At 40.9% G+C, this 20901-nt stretch overlaps 1 protein-coding gene across 8 annotated transcripts in view; it reads right to left on the reverse strand.

Moving 5' to 3' along the window:
• Positions 1–627: 627 nt before the first annotated feature.
• The window catches only part of TCF20 (transcription factor 20), a 132576-nt gene continuing 112302 nt past the window's right edge, over positions 628–20901 (reverse strand). For 6 of the 8 annotated variants that reach the window (XM_074826813.1, XM_074826818.1, XM_074826811.1 and 3 more), the window contains 4 exons: positions 17431–17524; positions 9802–9851; positions 6713–6840; positions 628–2736 (listed from right to left, as the gene is read on the reverse strand). In XM_074826813.1, the coding sequence (XP_074682914.1) occupies positions 6757–6840; positions 9802–9851; positions 17431–17524 (228 nt within the window). In that variant the 3' untranslated portion in view covers positions 628–2736; positions 6713–6756. The remainder of the gene's footprint in view (positions 2737–6712; positions 6841–9801; positions 9852–17430; positions 17525–20901) is intronic. The other 2 variants (XM_074826816.1, XM_074826817.1) reach the window with 2 other exon arrangements.

Raw genomic sequence — 20901 nt, forward strand, 5'->3', positions numbered from 1 at the left:
TTGTATCTTCTGAGTCAAAACAAATTTTATTTCCAACTGGATTTTATGCCTGCTCTGGATCTTTTCCAGGTTCTCCCAAGAAGCCATTATACATTGTTTTAGATTCCTCCTGAATCGTGGTAGCTCTGGTTTCTGTGAGGACTGGACCAACAAAGATGACAACCAACTTAGGAGATCTCTCTCTAGGAGAGCACACCCCTTACACCTCTGACAACAGCATGATGAGGGACTAAGTGGCAGCTGATTTGAAGGGTTTTATGCACTCTCCACCGAGAAATATTTCTTGTGGAGTCAAGTGAGATACCATTTCTTTATTTGCTCTAAATGACTCCCACTACTTTCCAACCACTGTGCATGAGGTCCTATTGAATCACCTCTGAACAACTGCCATAAGCACCCACGAGGAAAACCTCCAGGACTCCCTCCCAGCTACCCAAAAACCTTCTCCCTCTGCTGTGGGACACCACCCTGAAGAGCCAAACATATCAAATTCAGCAGTTTCACCATGTGGTCCTCTGATGTTGTAGTACTACAAAGTTGATTCTTCACCAACATAAATCAATGCAAGAACAGTTAATTACTTTTTTTTTTTTTTCCAGAACAGGTAGAATAGAACAGACACTAGGAAAAAAAAAACCAATTTTTATTCAGTTGAAAAGAAGTCATTTACTCAATCACATTAACTATGCTAAAAATGATTTTTTTCTGACTACACCAGCAGTTAAATATTTTCAGCACCAATTCAGGACACATTAGTGACATTTATCACAACAGGTCTATTTCTTAATGTAGAAGGACATACTAACTTCAGTAGCTGCTACTGGGAAAGGAGTAAGCAGAAGACTGCCCTTTCTTTCCAAATACTTATCAGTGAGAGTAGCAACTTCCGGAAATAAATAACTGCCAAATTATTTCCCAAATCTTTAAATTGATCTTTTAAAAATAGAGTTAAAATAGATATCTTAATATGAGCTATCATAGATTTTATTTTTTATGTGCTGAATACTCCAAAATGCGAGTAGTTGAGCAAGCATCCAGTACATAACTTTTTAAAATAATTCTTCCCTCCCCACAATATCAACCCCATTTTTTTTATCCAAGTCATGCTGGTTAGATCCCTATCTCTAGTGACTTCCCAGTAAACACCACGCTGTTTGATATCACTAGGATATGCTACCATCCTATGAGTGAAAGAAGTCAGTGACCTGGTGAAATACCACCAACTCACATGAACAGAAAATTCATCCAGTCATTGGCTTGTTATCTCTGAACATCAAACAAATCCTAAACTTTAATTTTTAAAAGCTTTTGTGGTCTTCCTCTTGCTGGGCCAGTTCAGAAGGTCATCACTGAAGGCAGAACTGATGAAGGCAAAGAAACCAAAAAGCAGCAGATAGTACTGTCTCTCTGTCCTTTTAAACAAATCAAGTTCGCACAAAACAAAAGGAGACAAGGTTAAAATGAAGTTTATTAGTTTTTTTGGTTTTTTTAAGCTTTTTTTATATAAAACTGTTTGTGAAACAGCTATTTTATTCCCATGGCAGAGTGACCCCTGAAAGATGCACTAACCCCTTTCTTAAGGCCTTAACAAGAAAAAATTATTTTTTTTGTTGTTGTTTTTCCTTAAACCCAAATGTTTTAAAATTACATAATTTACAAAAAAAAAACCAACCCAAAACCACCCCAAATAACCATATAGTGTAGGCTGTTACACTGACATTTCCTCTTCCTTCCTTAGGAAAAGCAAAACATAAAAAAGGGCTAACTGGATTTTCCTCATCAGTTTGAAGATACATTGATTCCACCAACATTCAGACTTCCTTTCCAGCTCCCCAATCTGGCAGGTAAACCATCATCTTCCTCTCACCTGCCTTCAAAACTGAAGGCAGCTTCTTGGAATGATTTGGGGGTGCATGTTTTGCCACAAAGGGCAGATACTCCTTTCCCTGGCGTGGTACAGACATTCCCACACAAACAAGGTGTATGGGATCTAGCAAGCAGCAGCTACCTCTTACTTCATGAGTTTCATGACCTAAGAGTCTTCAGATGTTTCTCAAGCTTCCACTATTAATATACACTTTCTCAAAAATGATAACCTCCCTACCCCCCATACACAAGTACTGACACCCCATCACCTGCAACCATCCAAGCCTTCCTCCCACACGCTACAAACAATTTATCATTATTTTATTTGCCTTTTAAAACTGAACTTCCTTGGATGTTGTGAGAAAGAAAGCAAGAAGGGAGTCCTGTTTGGAGTACTCCCAGTTCTGCTCTTTCCCACAAAATATTAGGCTCCATGAGCCCTGCTTTGAATGTGGATTTAATATTCACTTTAGCTACAATTTTCTTTTTTAATTTATATGGGTTTTTGTTAATTTTAATCAAAAGCATCAAAAGGGATATAGCGCACCTTTCATTTAAAACAAAGTCTTTCAAGACTAAAAAATAGATCTTTATATATATATATATTTATCCCTCCCTCTTTAATTCCCCCCACCTGTTTCCTTTTTCCCCCTCCCCTTCCCTCTGTCACTATGGAGATTGTGTCCATGGAAACAGCTGGTTCAGACTCCTTGGTCAGATTCTGTGATGTCATCAGTCTTGAGTGTGATGTAAGAATTTATGAAGGAAGTGCTGGCATTGGCAGGCACGTCGAGAGGGGGCATGGCTGCACAGTGGGAGAGATTCCATTCAGTCACGAATGTCCACCGCTTTTTATCTCAACAGCCTAACCTGAAAAACAAAGTGAAACAGTAATATTGGAATGGTTAGTTCCCTCCATCTGCCAACACACCCCCCAGGCTTCAGAAAAACTACTCAGCAGGCCTACCACAGCAGTTAACACCAAGAGCTCTTTAGTTTTGTGGACTAAAAACACATGGAAGCACAACGGTGAGTAGGTCATAAAAGCAAAACCATGTGATAAAAAGTATTAGTTTAACAACCAGCAGAAAATTAAATAAGCTCAGTTGCGTAAGAGGTCCAGGATGACAGGACGATCTCTGCCTCAACAGCAGCATGGCACTCTTACAGAACAGCTAGCTACCTCTGGCAGCCAGAAAGGAGCTCGTTCACCTCATGTTTGCTCCTCATCTTGACTATGAAAACTGGAAACAGAAGGTCCAAGCACGTTCAAATGTGATGACAGCTTCTGGGATGCCACACTGCCCCTCAGGGACTGGACCCAAGTATTTTCATACAGGTTCACCAAGCTACCACCCGACAGTAGTTTTCAGTGAATATGTAGCAGATAGTGAAACCAGTATCAAAATTACAGGAGTCCAGCCACAGGAACCAAATTTGGGAAATGGCTAGATTTCACAAGCTAAAGGTAAAGCTGCAGTTAAACTAATTGGAGGGTGGGTAATATTTATTTCTGTTGCTTTTTTGTTCTAATTGCCAGATTATGGTGGTAGTGACAGTTTATGAAAGGACTAAGCTTGTGATGTCTTTCAAGACAAATGTGGAAACATCCAAGTGCTTGGCACGCTCGTCCTCCCTGTCCAGAAATTCTCTGAGGAGAGAAAATGAACTTCAGGAGTTTGCTAAGTTGGTGGAGGCTTAGTTCAAAAGAGAAACTGCAGACAAAGTTAAATTTTAATTTCTCCAAGCTACGGTTCTCATTCTTAACCTGCACAACCGAGAAAGCAAAGCTTGAATTAATATATTTCTTTCTTCCCTTCTCCCACAACACAAGTGAGCCCAGTAGCAATTTGTTTATTTAGTAAGGTTACTTACTTTGATATGACTTAGATATATCCCTCCCCATCAGCTAGGGAGCTTGGGAAAAGGAAAAAAGCTCACAACATAAGCGACGCATATGGAAAGCGGTTAACGGCATTAGAGGTGTGCCTGGGAATGAAGTTAACACCCATGTTCATTCACAGCTGGCAATTAAACTCCAGGAACCCTAACTAAGTGTGATACAGAAGTCAGTATTGTTCTGATTATCACCACACCAATTAGATTACATCCCAGCAAGCTTACCTCTTGGCTGCAAATATCCCCTCATACAGGGGTGCCAGGCTAAGAGTGAAGAAAGAGCCAGGCGAGTATGTATGAAAAACAGACGGGTAAGCCATGGAGCTACAGCTAAGGAGGAAAGGAGGGAGGTTCCTAGAGAGTTCAGGCAGCTGACCTTTGTGGTATTCATCACTGTGCAACTGTGAACCGTTGCTGAAGGAGTGTCAGGGCCGTGTTGCTGTCTCTGGCTCCTGTACAACTGTAGCTTGCCCATGCCTGGAATCGGTCCAGAGCATTAGGCACTGGCTCAGGGAGGAAACAGGCTCAATGCACAGAGAGAGTCCTTCCCCGTTCCTGGACAAGATCCAGAGCACCAGACTCATTCTCATAGTCACTCTCCAGATCTGGATTTGATTCAAATGTTCTAGAGGCAACTGGCTCAGGGAGAGAGAAGCAACAGAGACAGCATACACTAACTTGCCTGGATGTTATGCAACATGCAGGATTTTTCTTAACTTGCTGGGCCTAGGAGTGAACCAGGACTAATACAGCCCGATAATCTAACAGCTGAGTGCCCGTTCTATCCTACAGTAAGGCCAGCAGAAGGGCAGCTCCTGTACTACCAGGACTGCTGCAGAATTCCTCTAAACTTCTTTAATTACCACAATAACGCAGCATTTTTTTAAAGTAATTGGATCTTTTAGATTTGCATGGTTTTTATTTTGGGATGCAAGGTCAGGTTGGAGAACTTCATTTTTATATATTCTCAGCATCAAAAGGGGGAGGCTAAATAGGACCTTCAGATAAGAACTACTTGAGGGAAAAGTGGATTTGGAAAGAAATGATGCCTTAGAGTGATGTCTAGAGCACACAGTGAACATGGTGCAGGGATTCCACAGCCTGCAAAGTCTTAAGACAGTACATCCCTATGATATATAAAAAAAGAGTTGGCACTGGAAAATAATGCAGGTAACAAAGTTGTGTAAAGGTATCTGGGACATAGTAATGTTCACCAGCGCCTTAAAGAAATGGCCCAAAAAATCATCACTGGGAAGACTTCTCTAGTGTTAAACAGTTGTAACAGATGCCTTGTCTGCGAGACTGTCATCCTGTTTTAACATTATGAATTATATTGCTTTTTACATTTTAAGGAAAAGAGAAAAGCTAAAAAGAAATCCAATGACCTTTATCATGAAAGGAAAAAGTTACTCAAATAATGAACTTTAAATAGTGTTTGCATGGGAACTGTTTTAACAACACTCCAAAGCCAAGAAAGAATGCTGTTAAAAATGAGAAATAACAGAACAGAGCCGAGCTAAACCAAGTCAGCAGTCATTCTACAAAGTGTTTATATGACTAGAAGACTACCTGTCTTCTGCTACTGCACTAAAAACCATAATTCTCTGATTAATCTCTCATCCTTCACAGAAAACACCATTAGAAGTACTTCAAAATTACTTAACTTGAGAAACAGGTAAGATTTTAAGGTAAGGGAGGTGCTTGGGAAGCAAAGGAATAGCAGTGAGGGAAGGGGATTGTTATAATCAGCTCAGAGAACAGACATGAAAGCAACTTTACCTGCATGATTGCAAGAAAAAGAGATGCAACTAGCTTGAGTAAGAAATCTAACTGAGCAGTGAAATGAAGGCAAGAGACCTTCTTGGGCTGCAGTTTATGGGGAAGGGTGCCAACAAGTAATAATTTGAAACCAAACACATTTAGACCATTAGACCATTTAGATCTTCCTGCTGCCACTGAATGGCAATGCCCTTGGTGGAAATGAAATAAGAAATCCCAACCTCATCCCATTCCCTGGGTGCCAACTCTCACCTCTGTGCTACTCCCTCCTTGTGCCAGGATATTTGCCCAGCCACACAGTGAACTAGATTAGGAAAATGACCCAGCTCAGATGCTAACATGACAAAATGTAGCTTCAGACAAATTGAATTCCCCACCAGTTCACACATGGCTGTATGAACGCTGGGACTAGGCAACAGAGGAGGCAGGAAGGAAGAGCAGCAGGGGAGCTGGGGTGTGTGAGCACAACTGCCGCTTTCCACAGCACTGCTGACTTATGCCAACTACAACCCACCCTGGATCCAGAGTGAGGGGAGGTGAGGGACCAGAGTGAACATTACAAACTTATGAAATTGTGGCCACTTGTGGATACAGTTCCACCTTCTATCACCCATGTCTGTTTGCAAAATAGAGGAAAATGCTGGTCTGAAAGCAACGTAATGGGCTCTTGATAAGATTAATTTACTTATCCTTGTATGTACATTGCCAGAAAATGGGAATCAAGATTACAATAATCTTGAACTCATCAGTATTAATTTCTCCTTACATACAAAATTTAAGATACTCTGATGAATGTATTTGTTTATTTATATGGAAGCTTACTATTAACTACTCTGAGACTTACAGAAAAACCTTTCAGATCCTTATGGACATAACCATGGCAATATGAAAGGAGACGTCTGCCACTGGTTTAGCTGAGTAATCAGGCAGCTGTAACAGCTAATAAGCTTTGCCTTTCACTGCTAAACAGAAGGAACTGCTGCAGAAATACAAAAAAGTGAAGTCACTAGCCTGAAAAGAATGGTAGCAGGGGAAAAAAAAGAAAGTTATTACAAATTTTCTGAAGGTACACAAGAGCACTTTGATTTCTCATTGAAATGGGGAAGGCACTGGAGGTAAGGAGCCACAGAAGGCTGCAGGTGGAAACTGGAAACTCTCCCCAACTCACCTGTGCTTGCTTTTATTTCCATTCCCAGGAGTACACTTCCCCCCTCACCCCCGCTCCGACTGCTCTGTGCTGAGGCTGCCTTTCACCATCTTGTTCTGCAAGGAGGGAAGAGAGCAAGGAAGGAGGGGCTGACGAACCAGCAAGCCAAAAGGAAGAGGAAAAAGAAAATGAGGGAGAAAAGGAAGACAGGGGTAGGGAAAGCGAACATACAGAAAGTGAGAGAGAGAAAAAGAAGTCAGTATTGGAACCAGACATAGCTTTTCAGACAGAGTTTTCCTGGTGACAAAAGCAGGCAATTCTGCAAAAGTAAAGAGTTTGGGATATGAAAGCCTGGTTAATTTTAAGAAACACAGAATTTAACACAAAAAGGTAGAACAAGCTGAGAAGTATCACTTAAAACTGCCCCACAGACGGCTTAAAACAATCTAAAGTGCCATCAAAAGGTGAGGTATCCCATTCCCTTCATATCCTCAGTGCCTTGGTATCCTCATCTGTTCTGTTGCAACAGCACTCGCTGAGATGCAGACACACAGCTAGTTGGATTTGTGAGAGCAAGCTAACCCTTCAAAAGATGATTAGTTTTCAGACAGCGTTTTCCCTGTGATAAAAGCTGCTATTTTGCAAAAGTAGCACATTCAGGACATGGATGGTTGAAGCATCAATGCTGACAGAAGGAAATGGGAGAGCTCACTGGGGAGCACAGGGAAAGGCAGGACCAGTCCCTCTGGGCTTAGCTTGCTTATGCCAGAAGTGTCAAGCGCAGTTAACGATGCAAGAAGCACCTCTGCTCTCCAGGAGCCACTTATTATGATGAGGTGTATTTACTGATGTGAGGCATGGACTGAAGAAAGGATAAGAGGCACTATCCTGGGGGACTTACTCAGGGTTAGCAGATTTATAAAGTTAGTTCTTTCACCCATTAACTACAGAAGAATGGGGGATTAGACAGCTACTAATTAGCTACTAATGTTAAACTGGTCTTACCTAAAAGCACAGTTTTAAATGCTCTAATCTAAAGTCTTTCTTCCTTTCAATTGCTCATGTTCATATCATGCAAAAAAAAAAAAAAAAAAAAAAAGATGCCATTTGTTTTCCAGTCATTCTAGAGCAATGGTTTTCAGCCTTCCTGTTCCTGCCTTGCAACTGGCTGGAACTCCCCTTTCCAGCCACTACAACGGAAGGAGAAGGGTAATCCTATATTCTGCCCTGCAGAAGGATTTGGAACAAACCAGTAATGATCAGTGAACCACAGGGCAAGGGCAGTGTAATAGCCAAGCAAAAGAAAACTCTGCTTGACTTCAAACAAATGATTCATGTGTTTACTAAGCAAAAGCCAACAAACTTCAGTGTCAAAGAAAGGTTGATGGTGTTGAATTTCCATTTTCGACGCAACACAGAAAATGATCTGCAGTGGGATATTTTGAATAAAATTTCAATTTTATTGCCTGATGAAGTACCTTTATCAACTTAATTGGCAGTTCCCCCCCCCACCCGATTACTTTAGAAATCAATGTCCCTGCTCAGTTATCTTCTCCAGGAGGCTGGATTCTGTAACATGGTTGTTTCAGGGTTTGAGCGCCATCACTGCAAGTACTCATATAGAGCAGCCATGACCCAAGCCAGTTATGAAAAGCTTTAACACTATGTTTCCCTGTAATACTTCAGGCAATGGGCAGCAAAAATAACACAGCCTTCAAAGATGTAACCTTCCTATTCTCTTTAGTCAAATATCCAAAGTTGGGCAGAGGGTGGCACTTTAGGTAGTTGCATCCCACAGTAAGGGGAGCTCATCCTTCCCATTTTTGTTCGGTAAGATCTGTGGGTTTGTGTAGCATTAATGCATCAATTTAAGCTTGTTCTACATTTTCAACATTATTCCACAATTGGGCAGAATAATTTATTTTCTTTTATATGATGGAAGTAGGCCAGTTCTGGATAACGGCCTGAATGCCCCAGAATCTTCCAGTGCATTTTAAACAGTGTGCATAAATACATCATATTGTGGTAGAACATCCAGAAAGGAACGTGAGACTAATTCTTGTATGTTTACAAAAGACAGATTAAAGATAATCTGTGAAGACAAAAGACCACCAGATGTCAGTCTAATTCTAGGCAGAGAAGAGATCTGCAGACAAGGACTAAATGGAGACTAATCCCTGCTAGAAAGCAACACAATTCTTCCCTATTACCATTTACTTTCCAGCATAAGCCATCCGCACTCTTGCATAATTCTTGTTATATCCAACCAGCCACAAGAATGGCCATTTCTCTGGATACTTCTGAGCATTTAAAACTGGTGGACTGGTAATCTACAGCCTCCCAGAGATTTATCCTCCCTTATGGGCTGGGAGGGGTATTCCCAGCACTGTATCACATTGCTTATATGTACAGGAGTAGGTACTGTTTGCCTTGTCTCCTCTTTCCATACGGATAGAGCAACAGCAGTCCAGCTCTTAGCACCACTGTGTTTGCAGGCTCCAGGGACATTCAGTTAAGGATGCCTAAAGCCTAAGCAGAAGCAGCATGCTGAATCCATCGCCAAAAACTGGAAACAATGATGGGTCTCCTGAAGAGTCAAAGACCTACAGAACAACTAAACAGATATATTGAAGGCTCAGTAGTAGGAATCAGTTTAGTTAGTACCACTAAGTTCACGATGTAATCTAAATGTTTCCAAAAACTGGTTCAAACTTTTTCATGAGTCATTTTTCTTCCTCCTTGCATCCTCCATAAATCCAAGGAGAAAAACCAATGCCAGTTTCAGTGTAGCACTCAAAGAGAAAGAGTGAGCGATGTACTGATTCTATCACAGAAGACAGGAAATGAAGCTGGGCTTTCTAAAGAGTCATCAAGGACATAAAGAACAACTAAACAGATACGGCAAAAACTTAGTTTATCTTCTTAAACTCTCTGTATTATTCTCAAGTTGATGTCTGTTCCCAGAATATACCACAAGCACACATCACAGAAGAATTCATCTAAAAGCATCTCTGACTACAGATGTTATCCAGGTATAAAATTACTAATCCAAATTTAGGCACCAGAAGAGGGCAGCAAAAAACAGGTCTAATCCAGGAGAGGATTCTTACCTTGTGCTTGGGGCACCTCACTGAGAAATTCTCTTCGTTTAGTAAACAATCTAGAGAAGAAGAAGACAGCAATTTATTACTTTTTTAATAAAAAACAACTTGAATAATACACCACGTGTTAATCTTGCCTCACAGGTACATATTTTTCATTCAAAGATCTCTTAGAGGAATACTATCTTATTAGCAGGTTCATCCCTTCCACCCCCAAGGTTTTAGCAAGTAAAATTACTAAATACCCCAAGTGACAATGTTGCCTGGATTACTAAGCCAAGTCCAAGCATCCCTGGTCTCCCCGATCCTCTGTACAGAGTAAGAATCACAACATCAAGTCTACAAATCCTGTATCCCAACTCCCTTCAGCCATTCCAGCCTTCCTCACTACAGCACAAGGAAGGTAGGTGGATGCATTCATCCAATTTGAACAGATGATCCCTGCTTTATACTTCATAGGAAAGTTGCCTTTCATCCTTACCCCAAGGCCTTGCCAACATCAGGGGGAGAAGGGGTGTGTCTCTCTAGGTATGGGTGTATATGACAGTTTATTTGCAATCCCAAAACGTGGTGATCAGTTTAACTTTGACACTATGTGTCAGGTTATGTGTCACTATGGTGGTCAGGTCACTCATGCTGCTCTTGGATCTGCTTCCACAATTTGTATAGATGAAGCTCCTATGATCTAAGAATTAGTTTAATTAATGATTTAAACCTATTATGGAAAGTGGGGCACCTACATAGAATTGCTTATTTAGGAACAAATTAAGCAATACTGTCATTTGAAGAGCATTTCTTTAGTGGCACTGCCAGTGTAAGTGTTGCTTCTCTTCTCACCCTCCCTCCCAGACTATGCCTCTAAGGGATGCCGAGTCAGCAGCTCCCACAACTTCAGTGCTATGCCCACACCAGGAGCACCACCGGCTGGCTCTCTGCCTTCCATTTGTGCCTTTCGGATACACCATATTTCACCTTCAAAGCCAAGTGAAAAAGCAGCACTCTTCCGAGAGAATCCAGCTGCCTCCCCTGGACACCCTGAACTGTAGGGCCTCCCCTCAACCTGCACAAACTTCTGACTGTTCTTTCCAGTTGCCTCATGCACCGAAGGCGGGCTGACCAAACACAATCACCGTATCAGTAGGACCAAGCACCATCACCACCTCAGTGTGACTGAAACCATGAGAATTCAGCAAGGTGCTTAAGACCTTCCATCTGCTCCAACCTACCCAAATAGCTAGCAAGTAAAGAAGCACAATGGTAAATAAAATGTGCTAATTTAAAACACTCTTAAGTATGTAGCATAACCAGTGCTACCTGCTGTTTCAATCTGCTGGAAGAGTTTAGCAGCCAGCAGGAGACTGCAACTAAAGCTTGAGGGAAAAGCTTTCTAGACACCCAAGCTTTGGCAGAGCACCACTCTGCTATGAAACACTTATGTTTCAACATGAATGCCTCTGGCCTGAATCAAAGGGAAACAGCATGCAATAGGCTAAGTTACTTGGGAGACTTCAGCAAAGGGGAGTAAAACCCTTAATCCTGCCATAGACAACAATTTCAAATGCAGTATTAGCAAATAACAGGAAATAAATAAAATGTCTCATTATAAGGGCAGGAATTGTACATTTAGACTACAGCATGAATTATCACTGCATAATAGAGCGATCATCAAAAATATACAGAGCAATCATCAAAAACACACACAGTATGTTAGAACAGGATGGAGTTTTCTTCTTTCTTGGAAACCCAACATCGGTAATGAATGCACTTCTCTAGCTCGTACATCAGAAAGGGAAGATCTTACAAGGATCAGGAAGAACTGCCAGAAACCTCGTACCTCATGCCTGATCTGCATATGGAGCTCACTTTCTTACTTAGGTTGGCATTTTTGTTGCAAATACTAATAGCAGATCAAATTAATAGCATTTTTTTTGTTTCTATTAAGGGACAACTATGAAAAATTTCATCAGCTCACTGTAGAAAACCAGCTGAATACCAATAAGGCAAAAATTGTTCATCATTACAAAGCTGGCCTGGATTTCTGTTAGTAGTTCCAAGTATTTTATATCACAGATTCCAATTCATCATGAAGTCACCAGACACATAGCTATGATCAGCTCATTGTGGCAGAAAGGGAAAAAGAACCGAGACTTGTCCTTGTTTGTACAGATTTTTCTCCATAAAGTAGTCAAAGAAAACCTAAAACATTTTTAATAGAAGCAATTATTCTTCCGTAAGCTTCACACTTTGTCTCACCCTCTGTGTTCTGCCTGTTACTCAGCTTTAATGATACTTGTGAAGACACACGATTTCTGTTCTCTGAAAATTTGTTTTATTTTGCTGCTAGTCTTTTCCTAATTTACAGTCAAAAATCTTTTGTATGTGAAACTGCCTACGATACATGTTGTGGGGACAAGTGTGCTGCAACAATCAGGATCTGACTCCAGGTGGGGAGGAACAAGCAGAGGGAGATGATACAAAATTTCAGAAAACAAAGATCCTGTTTCCATGGAGACGTCCCTAGGACTAAGTTATCTTGAGACATCAGAGGCTCTTCATAAATTTGGACAGACAAAAGCCAAACACAGACAACGTTAACCACAGTAATTTCCATATAAAAATTACTTGAGTGGCACTACTGATCTTGATTTTTATGCAAATGGTTAAGAGGAGTTCAGCTCTCTTGCACCCTGTATTGCCAAAGATTACTTTCTATGAAAGGAGATTAAGAGGAAGGCTGAATTAGGCTATATAAAAGCATCCATATGTACGAACTGGCAGCTTATGAAGCCACGTGCCTTGCATAGCAGCCAATTAGCAACAGCAGTGCAAAACCTGGCTCCTCACCAGGGTGGGATTGGAAACCAACCATCGGTGCAGACGCCAGAGCCCAGGTCGCACTGCAGGGCCCGTCTTCAGTGCGGCAAGTAACAGGTTTTGAGATATTCCACCCTCCAGACCTTATCCAAAAACATACTGCCTTTCAAATGAGGCACAGTAACTGACAGGTTATTAACTTCTAACCCACACCAATGCAAAGGTAAAAACATGCTTCAGCTCGCAGTGTAACTGCCTAGGAGTATGACATGCAGCATACTTCATCTCAACTTAATGCATGGTCTCTTCCAGGGATGCTACAGTAACTCAGTCAAACACCAAGTGTTTGTGACTCGACATACCCAAAAAAACCACTCCAGCAAGTGTTTTCTATTTTTCAAAGATACAAAACCAGTCATACATATTCCAAAAGCCTGAGAACCCTTGTAAATGTCAACACAAACTTCTGAGAATGCAGAACAGATCTGCCCCAGATCCTCAAAGCAAGGTGGCACCATCCTTCAAAGCAGGATGGTTGACTTCAAATGAAACTACCACAGAGCTCAAGGAACTTGAGAAATATCTGTATCTGATTCACTACAGGAAAGACAGCAGTACTGTATAAACAATAAAAAGGGTTTATAGGCAGGCAGCAGGCTGAGGAAAGAGAAAAGAATTTTGATTTGCTTCTCAAGGAAGCCTACATTTTCTGCCTGGGCATAAATGAAAATCAGGTCCTATTCCATATAGCTTGCTTATTTCTTTTACACAGATTTATTGGAAGAGCAGCTATAGATTAAGACAGCTTGATTACACCCACAGATAAAACCAACTGCAAACAAGGTCTTTTACTGTCATACCATCAGGCTGAAATTTTGAATGCTGAGAATGTACTTCAAGCTGGGCTCTTTTATTTGTTTTGGTTGAAAACTTCAGCTAAAGCAGCCTAACAATTTCCTTAAAACTCTTTTCTTGGAAAAAAGTTATTCTGCCCATGTTAAACGTGCCAGCAAATTTTCTCTGAAAAGCTCTAACACACCCTGATTTTCAGTAGGACCTGAATTTTAGCTAAGGCATGCCTTTGCCAGCTTACCGCAAAATCAGCACATACAACTCTTTCAAAGAAGAATGGGGATTTTAGTCTGCACATCCTCAGGAGACGCTTCTTAGATTTTAGTAGCTAGGTCCTTCGAAAATTCCACCAAATACACTTTTGTTTGGCAGTGAGCAGATGTTTCCTGTAAATGAACCTCTGGCCTCAGATTTAGGTACCAGACGCAAAAAGCGCTGAAGCTGTCAGGGGACATTTCTAAGGCTTGGGCAGCCTGAAGGAAGAAGATGACCACTTCAAAACTGAAAAATGGGAAGCACTAGTCCAGAAGGCAGCAGAAGTGAAAATGTTACTGAGAAAGACAATCTGGAACTGGAGAGAGAGTGGAGGCTAGCAGGATGAGGAGACCTGTGCTAGCAGAAGTTATGAGCGGGAATTAAGGATAAGTGCCAGCAGGAAGCTAAGAATGAAGCAGGACTGATTAAGCCAGGAGACTGGAGACTAAGAACTAGTGGGATAAGGCACAGAAAGGTGAAACAGAGAAGGGCAATATACAAGAACAAATGGGGACCAGCAGGGTTAAGTGTGACAAGGAGCTAAGTTAGGAGAACCAGAGGGGAGTAAGAAGCCTAGAGAGGAAAAACAGAGACAGAAGCAAGAAAGGAGAGGAGGAGGTGATGTAAGAGCAGAAAGGAGGAAGCCAGAATGACAGCTAGAAAACTGGACATATGAAAAGTTAGAAAGGAGTAGGGAAAATTGGGTTTCTCCCTACTGGGATAAGAAATGGAATAAGAAATTTGAGAAAAGGAACCTGAGGCCAACTTGATAAAGAGCCTGTGGCTTGTATGAAGAGCCAGAGTGGAGAACATACCAGACACATGCAGACTGAAGAGAAACAGAAGAAAATGTATAGAGAAACAGAAGGAAACAGAAACATAAAGGAAAATGTATAAAGAAACAAAGAGAAGTCTTTGTTCTCACTAGATCACACTCTTCCTGAAGTGAAACTAGAGATTCACCAGTTTTACCAGTTTGTGAAAACTCAGTCCAGGTATCCCATCTCCATGCAGCTCTTGCAATTTATTTCTGCTATATTACTCAAAGGAGGGAAATTAGCTTGGAATGGTGCACTCTGACAGATGGCCACATGACAACGTGATGTCTCATAACAAAATTAAAAGAAAATGAAGTAAGCATAGCCTTGGAACTTGAACACAAAAAGCTACTCTAAAAAAGCCTCAAAGGTTGCAAAGTCAAGACAGATTTAATGTAGCCCACTTCTACATATGATATTGTAGACATATTATATTACATTTACTATGGACTAAATAGTATGATTATATACTGGTTTTTGGACAGGATGCTGCCTCTTCCGTACATGACAGAACTGCTCTTGGGAATCAGTCATGATTGTTCACTATATTTGTCATCTGGAGGATCCTACCACGTTTGCTGAAGTAGAGTAGAGTTAATGAGAAAGATATATCTGAAGAAAAAGGACAGTATCTTAATTTTGATACCTGTATTTAGAACATGAAAAATGCCACATACTGTATCTAGTAACACGAGAATTCAAATTAATTACCCCAAACTATCTGGAACATTCACTATAATTTATTTTGGTTTTTTATGGTATTGAAAAGGGCAGGTCACAAACCAGAAACAAATTACTAAACACAATATGAATGCAAATCTGAAAATTCTGTCTCTCAATGTACTGTAAAAAAAAAAGTTTGTTAATGTTGATAAAACTCAGGCATGACAGAGATGAATATCACAGATAATTTCATAGTTCTACTTTCAGAACTGAGATGGAATCATATGCAGTAAGTAAAATACAGAATCAGTGAGGACAATGTATGTTCATGAATTCATGTTTCATGTTTCATCCTACAGGCTGAGGTAGGGCTTTATGGAAAAAGATGTCAGTCTTTAATTAGGCCATTACTATCTTACAAGATACATTCCTAAGAGACCAAAATTAGACTTTACAGAATCATCTAGATTGGAAGGGACCTTGAAGATCATCTAGTCCAACCATTAACCGAACACTGACAGACCCCAACTACACCATATCCCTCAGTGCTATGTCAGCCTGACTCTTAAACACCTCCAGGGATGGGGACTCCACCACCTCCCTGGGCAGCCCATTCCAACACCTAACAACCCGTTCTGTAAAGAAATGCTTCCTAATAGCCAGTCTAAACCTTCCCTGGCACAACTTGAGGCCATTACCTCTTGTCCTATTGCTTGTTACTTGGTTAAAGAGGCTCATCCCCAGCTCTCTGCAACCTCCTTTCAGGTAGCTGTAGAGGGCGATGAGGTCTCCCCTCAGCCTCCTCTTCTCCAGACTAAACAACCCCAGTTCCCTCAGCCGCTCCTTGTATGACATGTGCTCCAGACCCTGCACCAGCTTCGTTGCCCTTCTCTGGACACGCTCGAGTCATTCAATGTCCTTTTTGTAGTGAGGGGCCCAAAACTGAACACAGTAATCGAGGTGCGGCCTCACCAGTGCCGAGTACAGGGGTAAGATCACTTCCCTGTCCCTGCTGGCCACGCTATTTCTGATACAAGCCAGGATACCATTGGCCTTCTTGGCCACCTGGGCACACTGCTGGCTCATGTTCAGCCGGCTGTCAATCAACACCCCCAGGTCCCTCTCTGACTGGCAGCTCTCCAGCCACTCCTCCCCAAGCCTGTAGCGCTGCTGAGGACTTACATGGACACCCTCATTTCTGGCATTTTTTGAGTGATTTTTGCAGCCTGAATAATATTTCTTTAACATCTTATTTCATGTAAAATCAAGGATTCTCCATCTATACTGTGGCACTAGTAGTATTCCACTGCAATATTAATTTAACTAAAAACATTTCTATTGGAATAAAATGCAGTGCTCCAATAGGGTGGGATTTCACAGTGAGAGGTGCAATGCAGTCATTCAGAAATGAGCATACCTACTTCAAATACTGTAACATTTGAAAACCAGCATAAATTAGGTAGTGAAACAAGTGGGCTGCTGTGGAAGTGGGATAACAAACAGGAAGTTTGCAATTATTTGCCAGTCAAGAGTTGTAATCTTGAATCCTTACCTGCTTGTTATCAGACTAAGTTTTGTATGACAGGAGAAATGAGTTACAGAGGATTGGAATAGTGGGACAATATTAATTCTGAGGTCATATTTTTTTACCCAAGAATGAAGTTTATCTCCGTGAAAAACTTTCACTATCGTACACAAAATGCTAACTCAGAACCCCAGGCTCATAGCTGGAGATAATACCATGCAATGTCCAATGATGAAAACTGGACCTACTCAAGTGACTGACTGAAATGCTTCTAAGGAGGGAGAAGGAAGGTTATGCTCCAAGTGGTACTGAGGATTCTACAAACACTTTGCACTTGAAATCATTACTATGACTACCCACAGGAATGTAACCCTGAAAGAGGAAACACCTTTCTGGTTACTTGCATCCTTTTAACAAAGGGTTTCTATTTTTTGCAAGAAAAGAGTGGTCAGTTCTCATACTGCAGCCAGATTTCAGTCACTGTATCTGCCTTCCCCAAAACCAGGCTTTTTCTGCACTTTCAGTAGATTCTTTTTCATTAGAAGTTCCATCTATACACTATCTAATGCTATTTCTCACCATTTGTATTACTGTATCTTCACAGTAGGTGAAAAATGGAGAGGGAATAATTTTGCAAAGTACCTTGGAATTATTTAGTGTCATATGTTTTGAATAAACATGAAATATAGTTAGCATGTTATTTGTTCTTACCTGCATCGATGGCACATGGGTAATGGTATCGGAAGGAGCAGCCTTTGTTGTAGCAGCCTAAGGTGGCTCCTGGTTCCTGGCAATGGGAACATTTCTGAAACGGAAACCAAGAAATGGCAATGAAGACTGCAACCATCCTTCCAAATATCTGTATTTTCCTGGGAATTTTATCACCCATATAGCAGCACAAAATTCTCGAGTATCACAATGTTAATCTTTCCACACCATACAAATAAAGGTCTTTTGAATAGGCAACAACATAAGCTCCTTCAAACAAACTTCTCAGCTGTGCTAACCAGGCAAGAGATATGAAATGTTCTAACCAACCATTCAGAAAGAACTTGAAATATTTCTTAAATCCATTTCAGTGGCCCATGTTTCAGTACCTGACAATGACATCAGCGTTAAAATTGGAGGAAAAGAGCTTTTTTGAATCTACTGCAGTTTCAAAATGAGAGTTAGCATGACAAAGAATGATTTAGAAGACACCATTAGTGTAAAAAGTATTTGCTTACATCATTTTCATTATCACTAGCAGTCCAAGAAGATCAGGGCCAAGTTGAACATTTTTTCACAGGTGATCAAAAAGGTTGATCTGGAGCAGGAGAAGACGCCATCAAGGGAAAATACTTCACCATCACAGAAATGGCACATCTCCAAGAGATGCTTGCAGTGCTACAAGGATGCTTATACATTTATTTTCAAAGTAGTTAAGACTCATCTGACGACCACGTTCAATTTTCACTACTTAAATCCTATTATCTCAAACGGTCAATGATGTATTTAACCATATTATCAGACAGATGTGAATGCGGCAGAATGAAAGCCACTCACACATTTACTTCATCCTGAATGACTTAAGGAATGACCTAAGGAAGTAGGCCTACAGGGCATCTCATTCAGACACCAATTTTATTTCTTGAATGTATACAGTAAGTGACTTTCATTAACTAATCTAAGATTCTGATGAAAGCCCATTTCTGACAGCTTGACATTTTCCCCTTCTAAAAAGAAAATAAGCCACATCTGGTAGAATCCACTGATGGCTAAGAGACTGCTACTATTTAAAACTTAAAATGCAAATAGACTACTGGCAGAAACAGAAAAGATGACCTGCAATAACTTTTGAGTCATACTTAAGCACAGGAATTTTGGTTTTGGTGACAAACACAACCACCACCACATTAAGGCCTCATATAACTGGTACAATTCACCTTGAATTCAGGCCATGAGAGTTGCCTTTGGTCATTGACTGTACACAGAGAGATGATGACATGATCTAAAAACCTCTTTTCCTATTGGAAAAGCTAGTGTCAAACTACATGCGCCCTATTAACACTACCAGCAAGCTACACCTGTACAGCACACAGAAGAGATGTGTGCAAACCAGCAGCGCACCTGGCACTAGACAAAAGCATGGGTTTTACCATACAGGGAGGCTCATATGCCAAGATGGCCACATCAGCTAGACCACACTTCTTCACATCCCTGATTAACATACGTGTTGCAGTGGAGGTCTGCAGAATAGATGTGGCCGAAGATAACAGCCACAGCAAAGTTCCTCACTCTGCATCGTAAACAGGGTTTTGATTACAATATTTCAAAAACCACTGAGAATATCTGACAGTTATTGCTCTTCCTACTATTCTGTGCTATGCAGAGATGACTACAGTTTGTATTTAAATGATTGAATTAGGATGAAAGGAAAACTAGCTCCAGCCATAAACCAGGTGGCCCCCTTCAAATCAAAGCAGATGCAACGAACAGAAAAGCTTGTGAGACGTCAATTCTCATGACATCTACAACTGCAGTCTTGAATACTGCCTTCTCTTTTCAGTTATGCCAAAACATCCTGAGCCTGATCTTCAGCGCTCCCTATTAAATCATGTCTACCTTCTAAGCAGTGAATGTGTATCATGACAAACTATTGCAGTATTTGTGATGTAAGGGAAGTGTCCCCAAGGCCTAGAAAGAGACACTCAAGCGGCTTATTTTTGCCTGTCAGAACACAATGCCAGTTTCCATAAGATTAAAAAAAAAATCTAAACCAATATTTAAAGGCATACCAAAACATATGGACCTCTAGCCAAACTGCAATGTAATTCACTCTCTCATGGGACTAAAACCAAGTTTCATGTACAGAAAATGCCTTTTCCTGGCTATGAAGTCAACCCTAGAAGAGTATTATGTACTGGTAATACTTCCAGATTCACCTATGTCAAGTATTCACAAAGTGCAGCTTGAGGAGTTCTGAACCACAGTTCTTTACCTGTATGCTTTATTCTTGCTTTTAGATGTGGCTGACTGAGATTAATTATTCTAACAGGACAGAACCCAAATTGACTATTCTTTTTGAACACAGATAGGAATTTCTAGTTTTGTTCCTCAGAGGCATTCTGTCCTCCCTATCTCGTCTTTGAAGTACCATCACACTGTAGCAACAGAAGAGGTCATTCTTCCCTGGAACATTGTGTCCTGTACACAGCAGTCAGTAAGAGCATAAGAACTACAGCAGCAGAGATTAAACTGTAGCTGTGTAAAATATTTTTTAACACTAAAAGAGTGTGCTGTGCAATACAACTGAAAACAAGACAACCCCTAGCAAAATTTTTAAAACTTTTCCAAATGTTAGTTTAGTCTTTGAACTTATTCTTTACTGCATCTAGCATGGTTCATCTTGCTATTCTGAAACTTGCAGCAGAAACATGACAGGCATTTTGACGAATTTTAAGTGTGCCTGTAGCACTCAGCTGAGAATGGGTATGGAATATTTCAAATCGGTTGTAGTTAGGAATGATTAGACAGGAAAAGTGGGTATAAGATGCCAAAGCATGAGCATCAAGCCTTCATTTCCCACTTTTTTAGTCTGCCAGACCAACTAGATTATTACCAGGGTTACCTGCAGCTATGCCCACAACAGCAATTCCCCAGTGGACTACTATACCATTGACTGCTCAAGGCAGAGATCATCTGCTGCTGCTGGCTCCCCTGCTGCTGAACAAGTCTCCATTCTGGCAGATGCTCCTGCTTTTCACAAGCCACTGACAGTCTAATGGCCCCATTTCTTCTACCTCCTGGGACCCCCGACCATCTGCTTCTTTCAGGGGAAGCTGGGGGAACCACATACACAATAACTACTCCTTTCTTTCGAGTTCTTGACACACCACAGAGTGACTGAACAAAGCTGCCACCCTACAAAGCTGTATGGTTCTAAAGCAACTTACGAGACTATCAATCTTTGAAAAAGACTATCATAATGTAATGCCACGTGGTTTCCAAATATACCCAGGTGTTTCCAGAAAGACAGAACGAAGTGATTAAAAAATTTCTGGATGGTGTCAGTCTTCTTTTGCAAGACATCGCTGCTGTGCCTTAAAAGATAAAAAGATGTATCGTTTCTGCTGGTATTTTTCCTGGCTTTGGTTAGAACCCTCATCTTATGTATTTGTTTCAAAACAAAAAGAAAATAAA

The sequence above is a fragment of the Strix aluco genome, chromosome 5 (genome assembly GCF_031877795.1).
Source record: "Strix aluco isolate bStrAlu1 chromosome 5, bStrAlu1.hap1, whole genome shotgun sequence".
Taxonomy (NCBI): domain Eukaryota; kingdom Metazoa; phylum Chordata; class Aves; order Strigiformes; family Strigidae; genus Strix; species Strix aluco.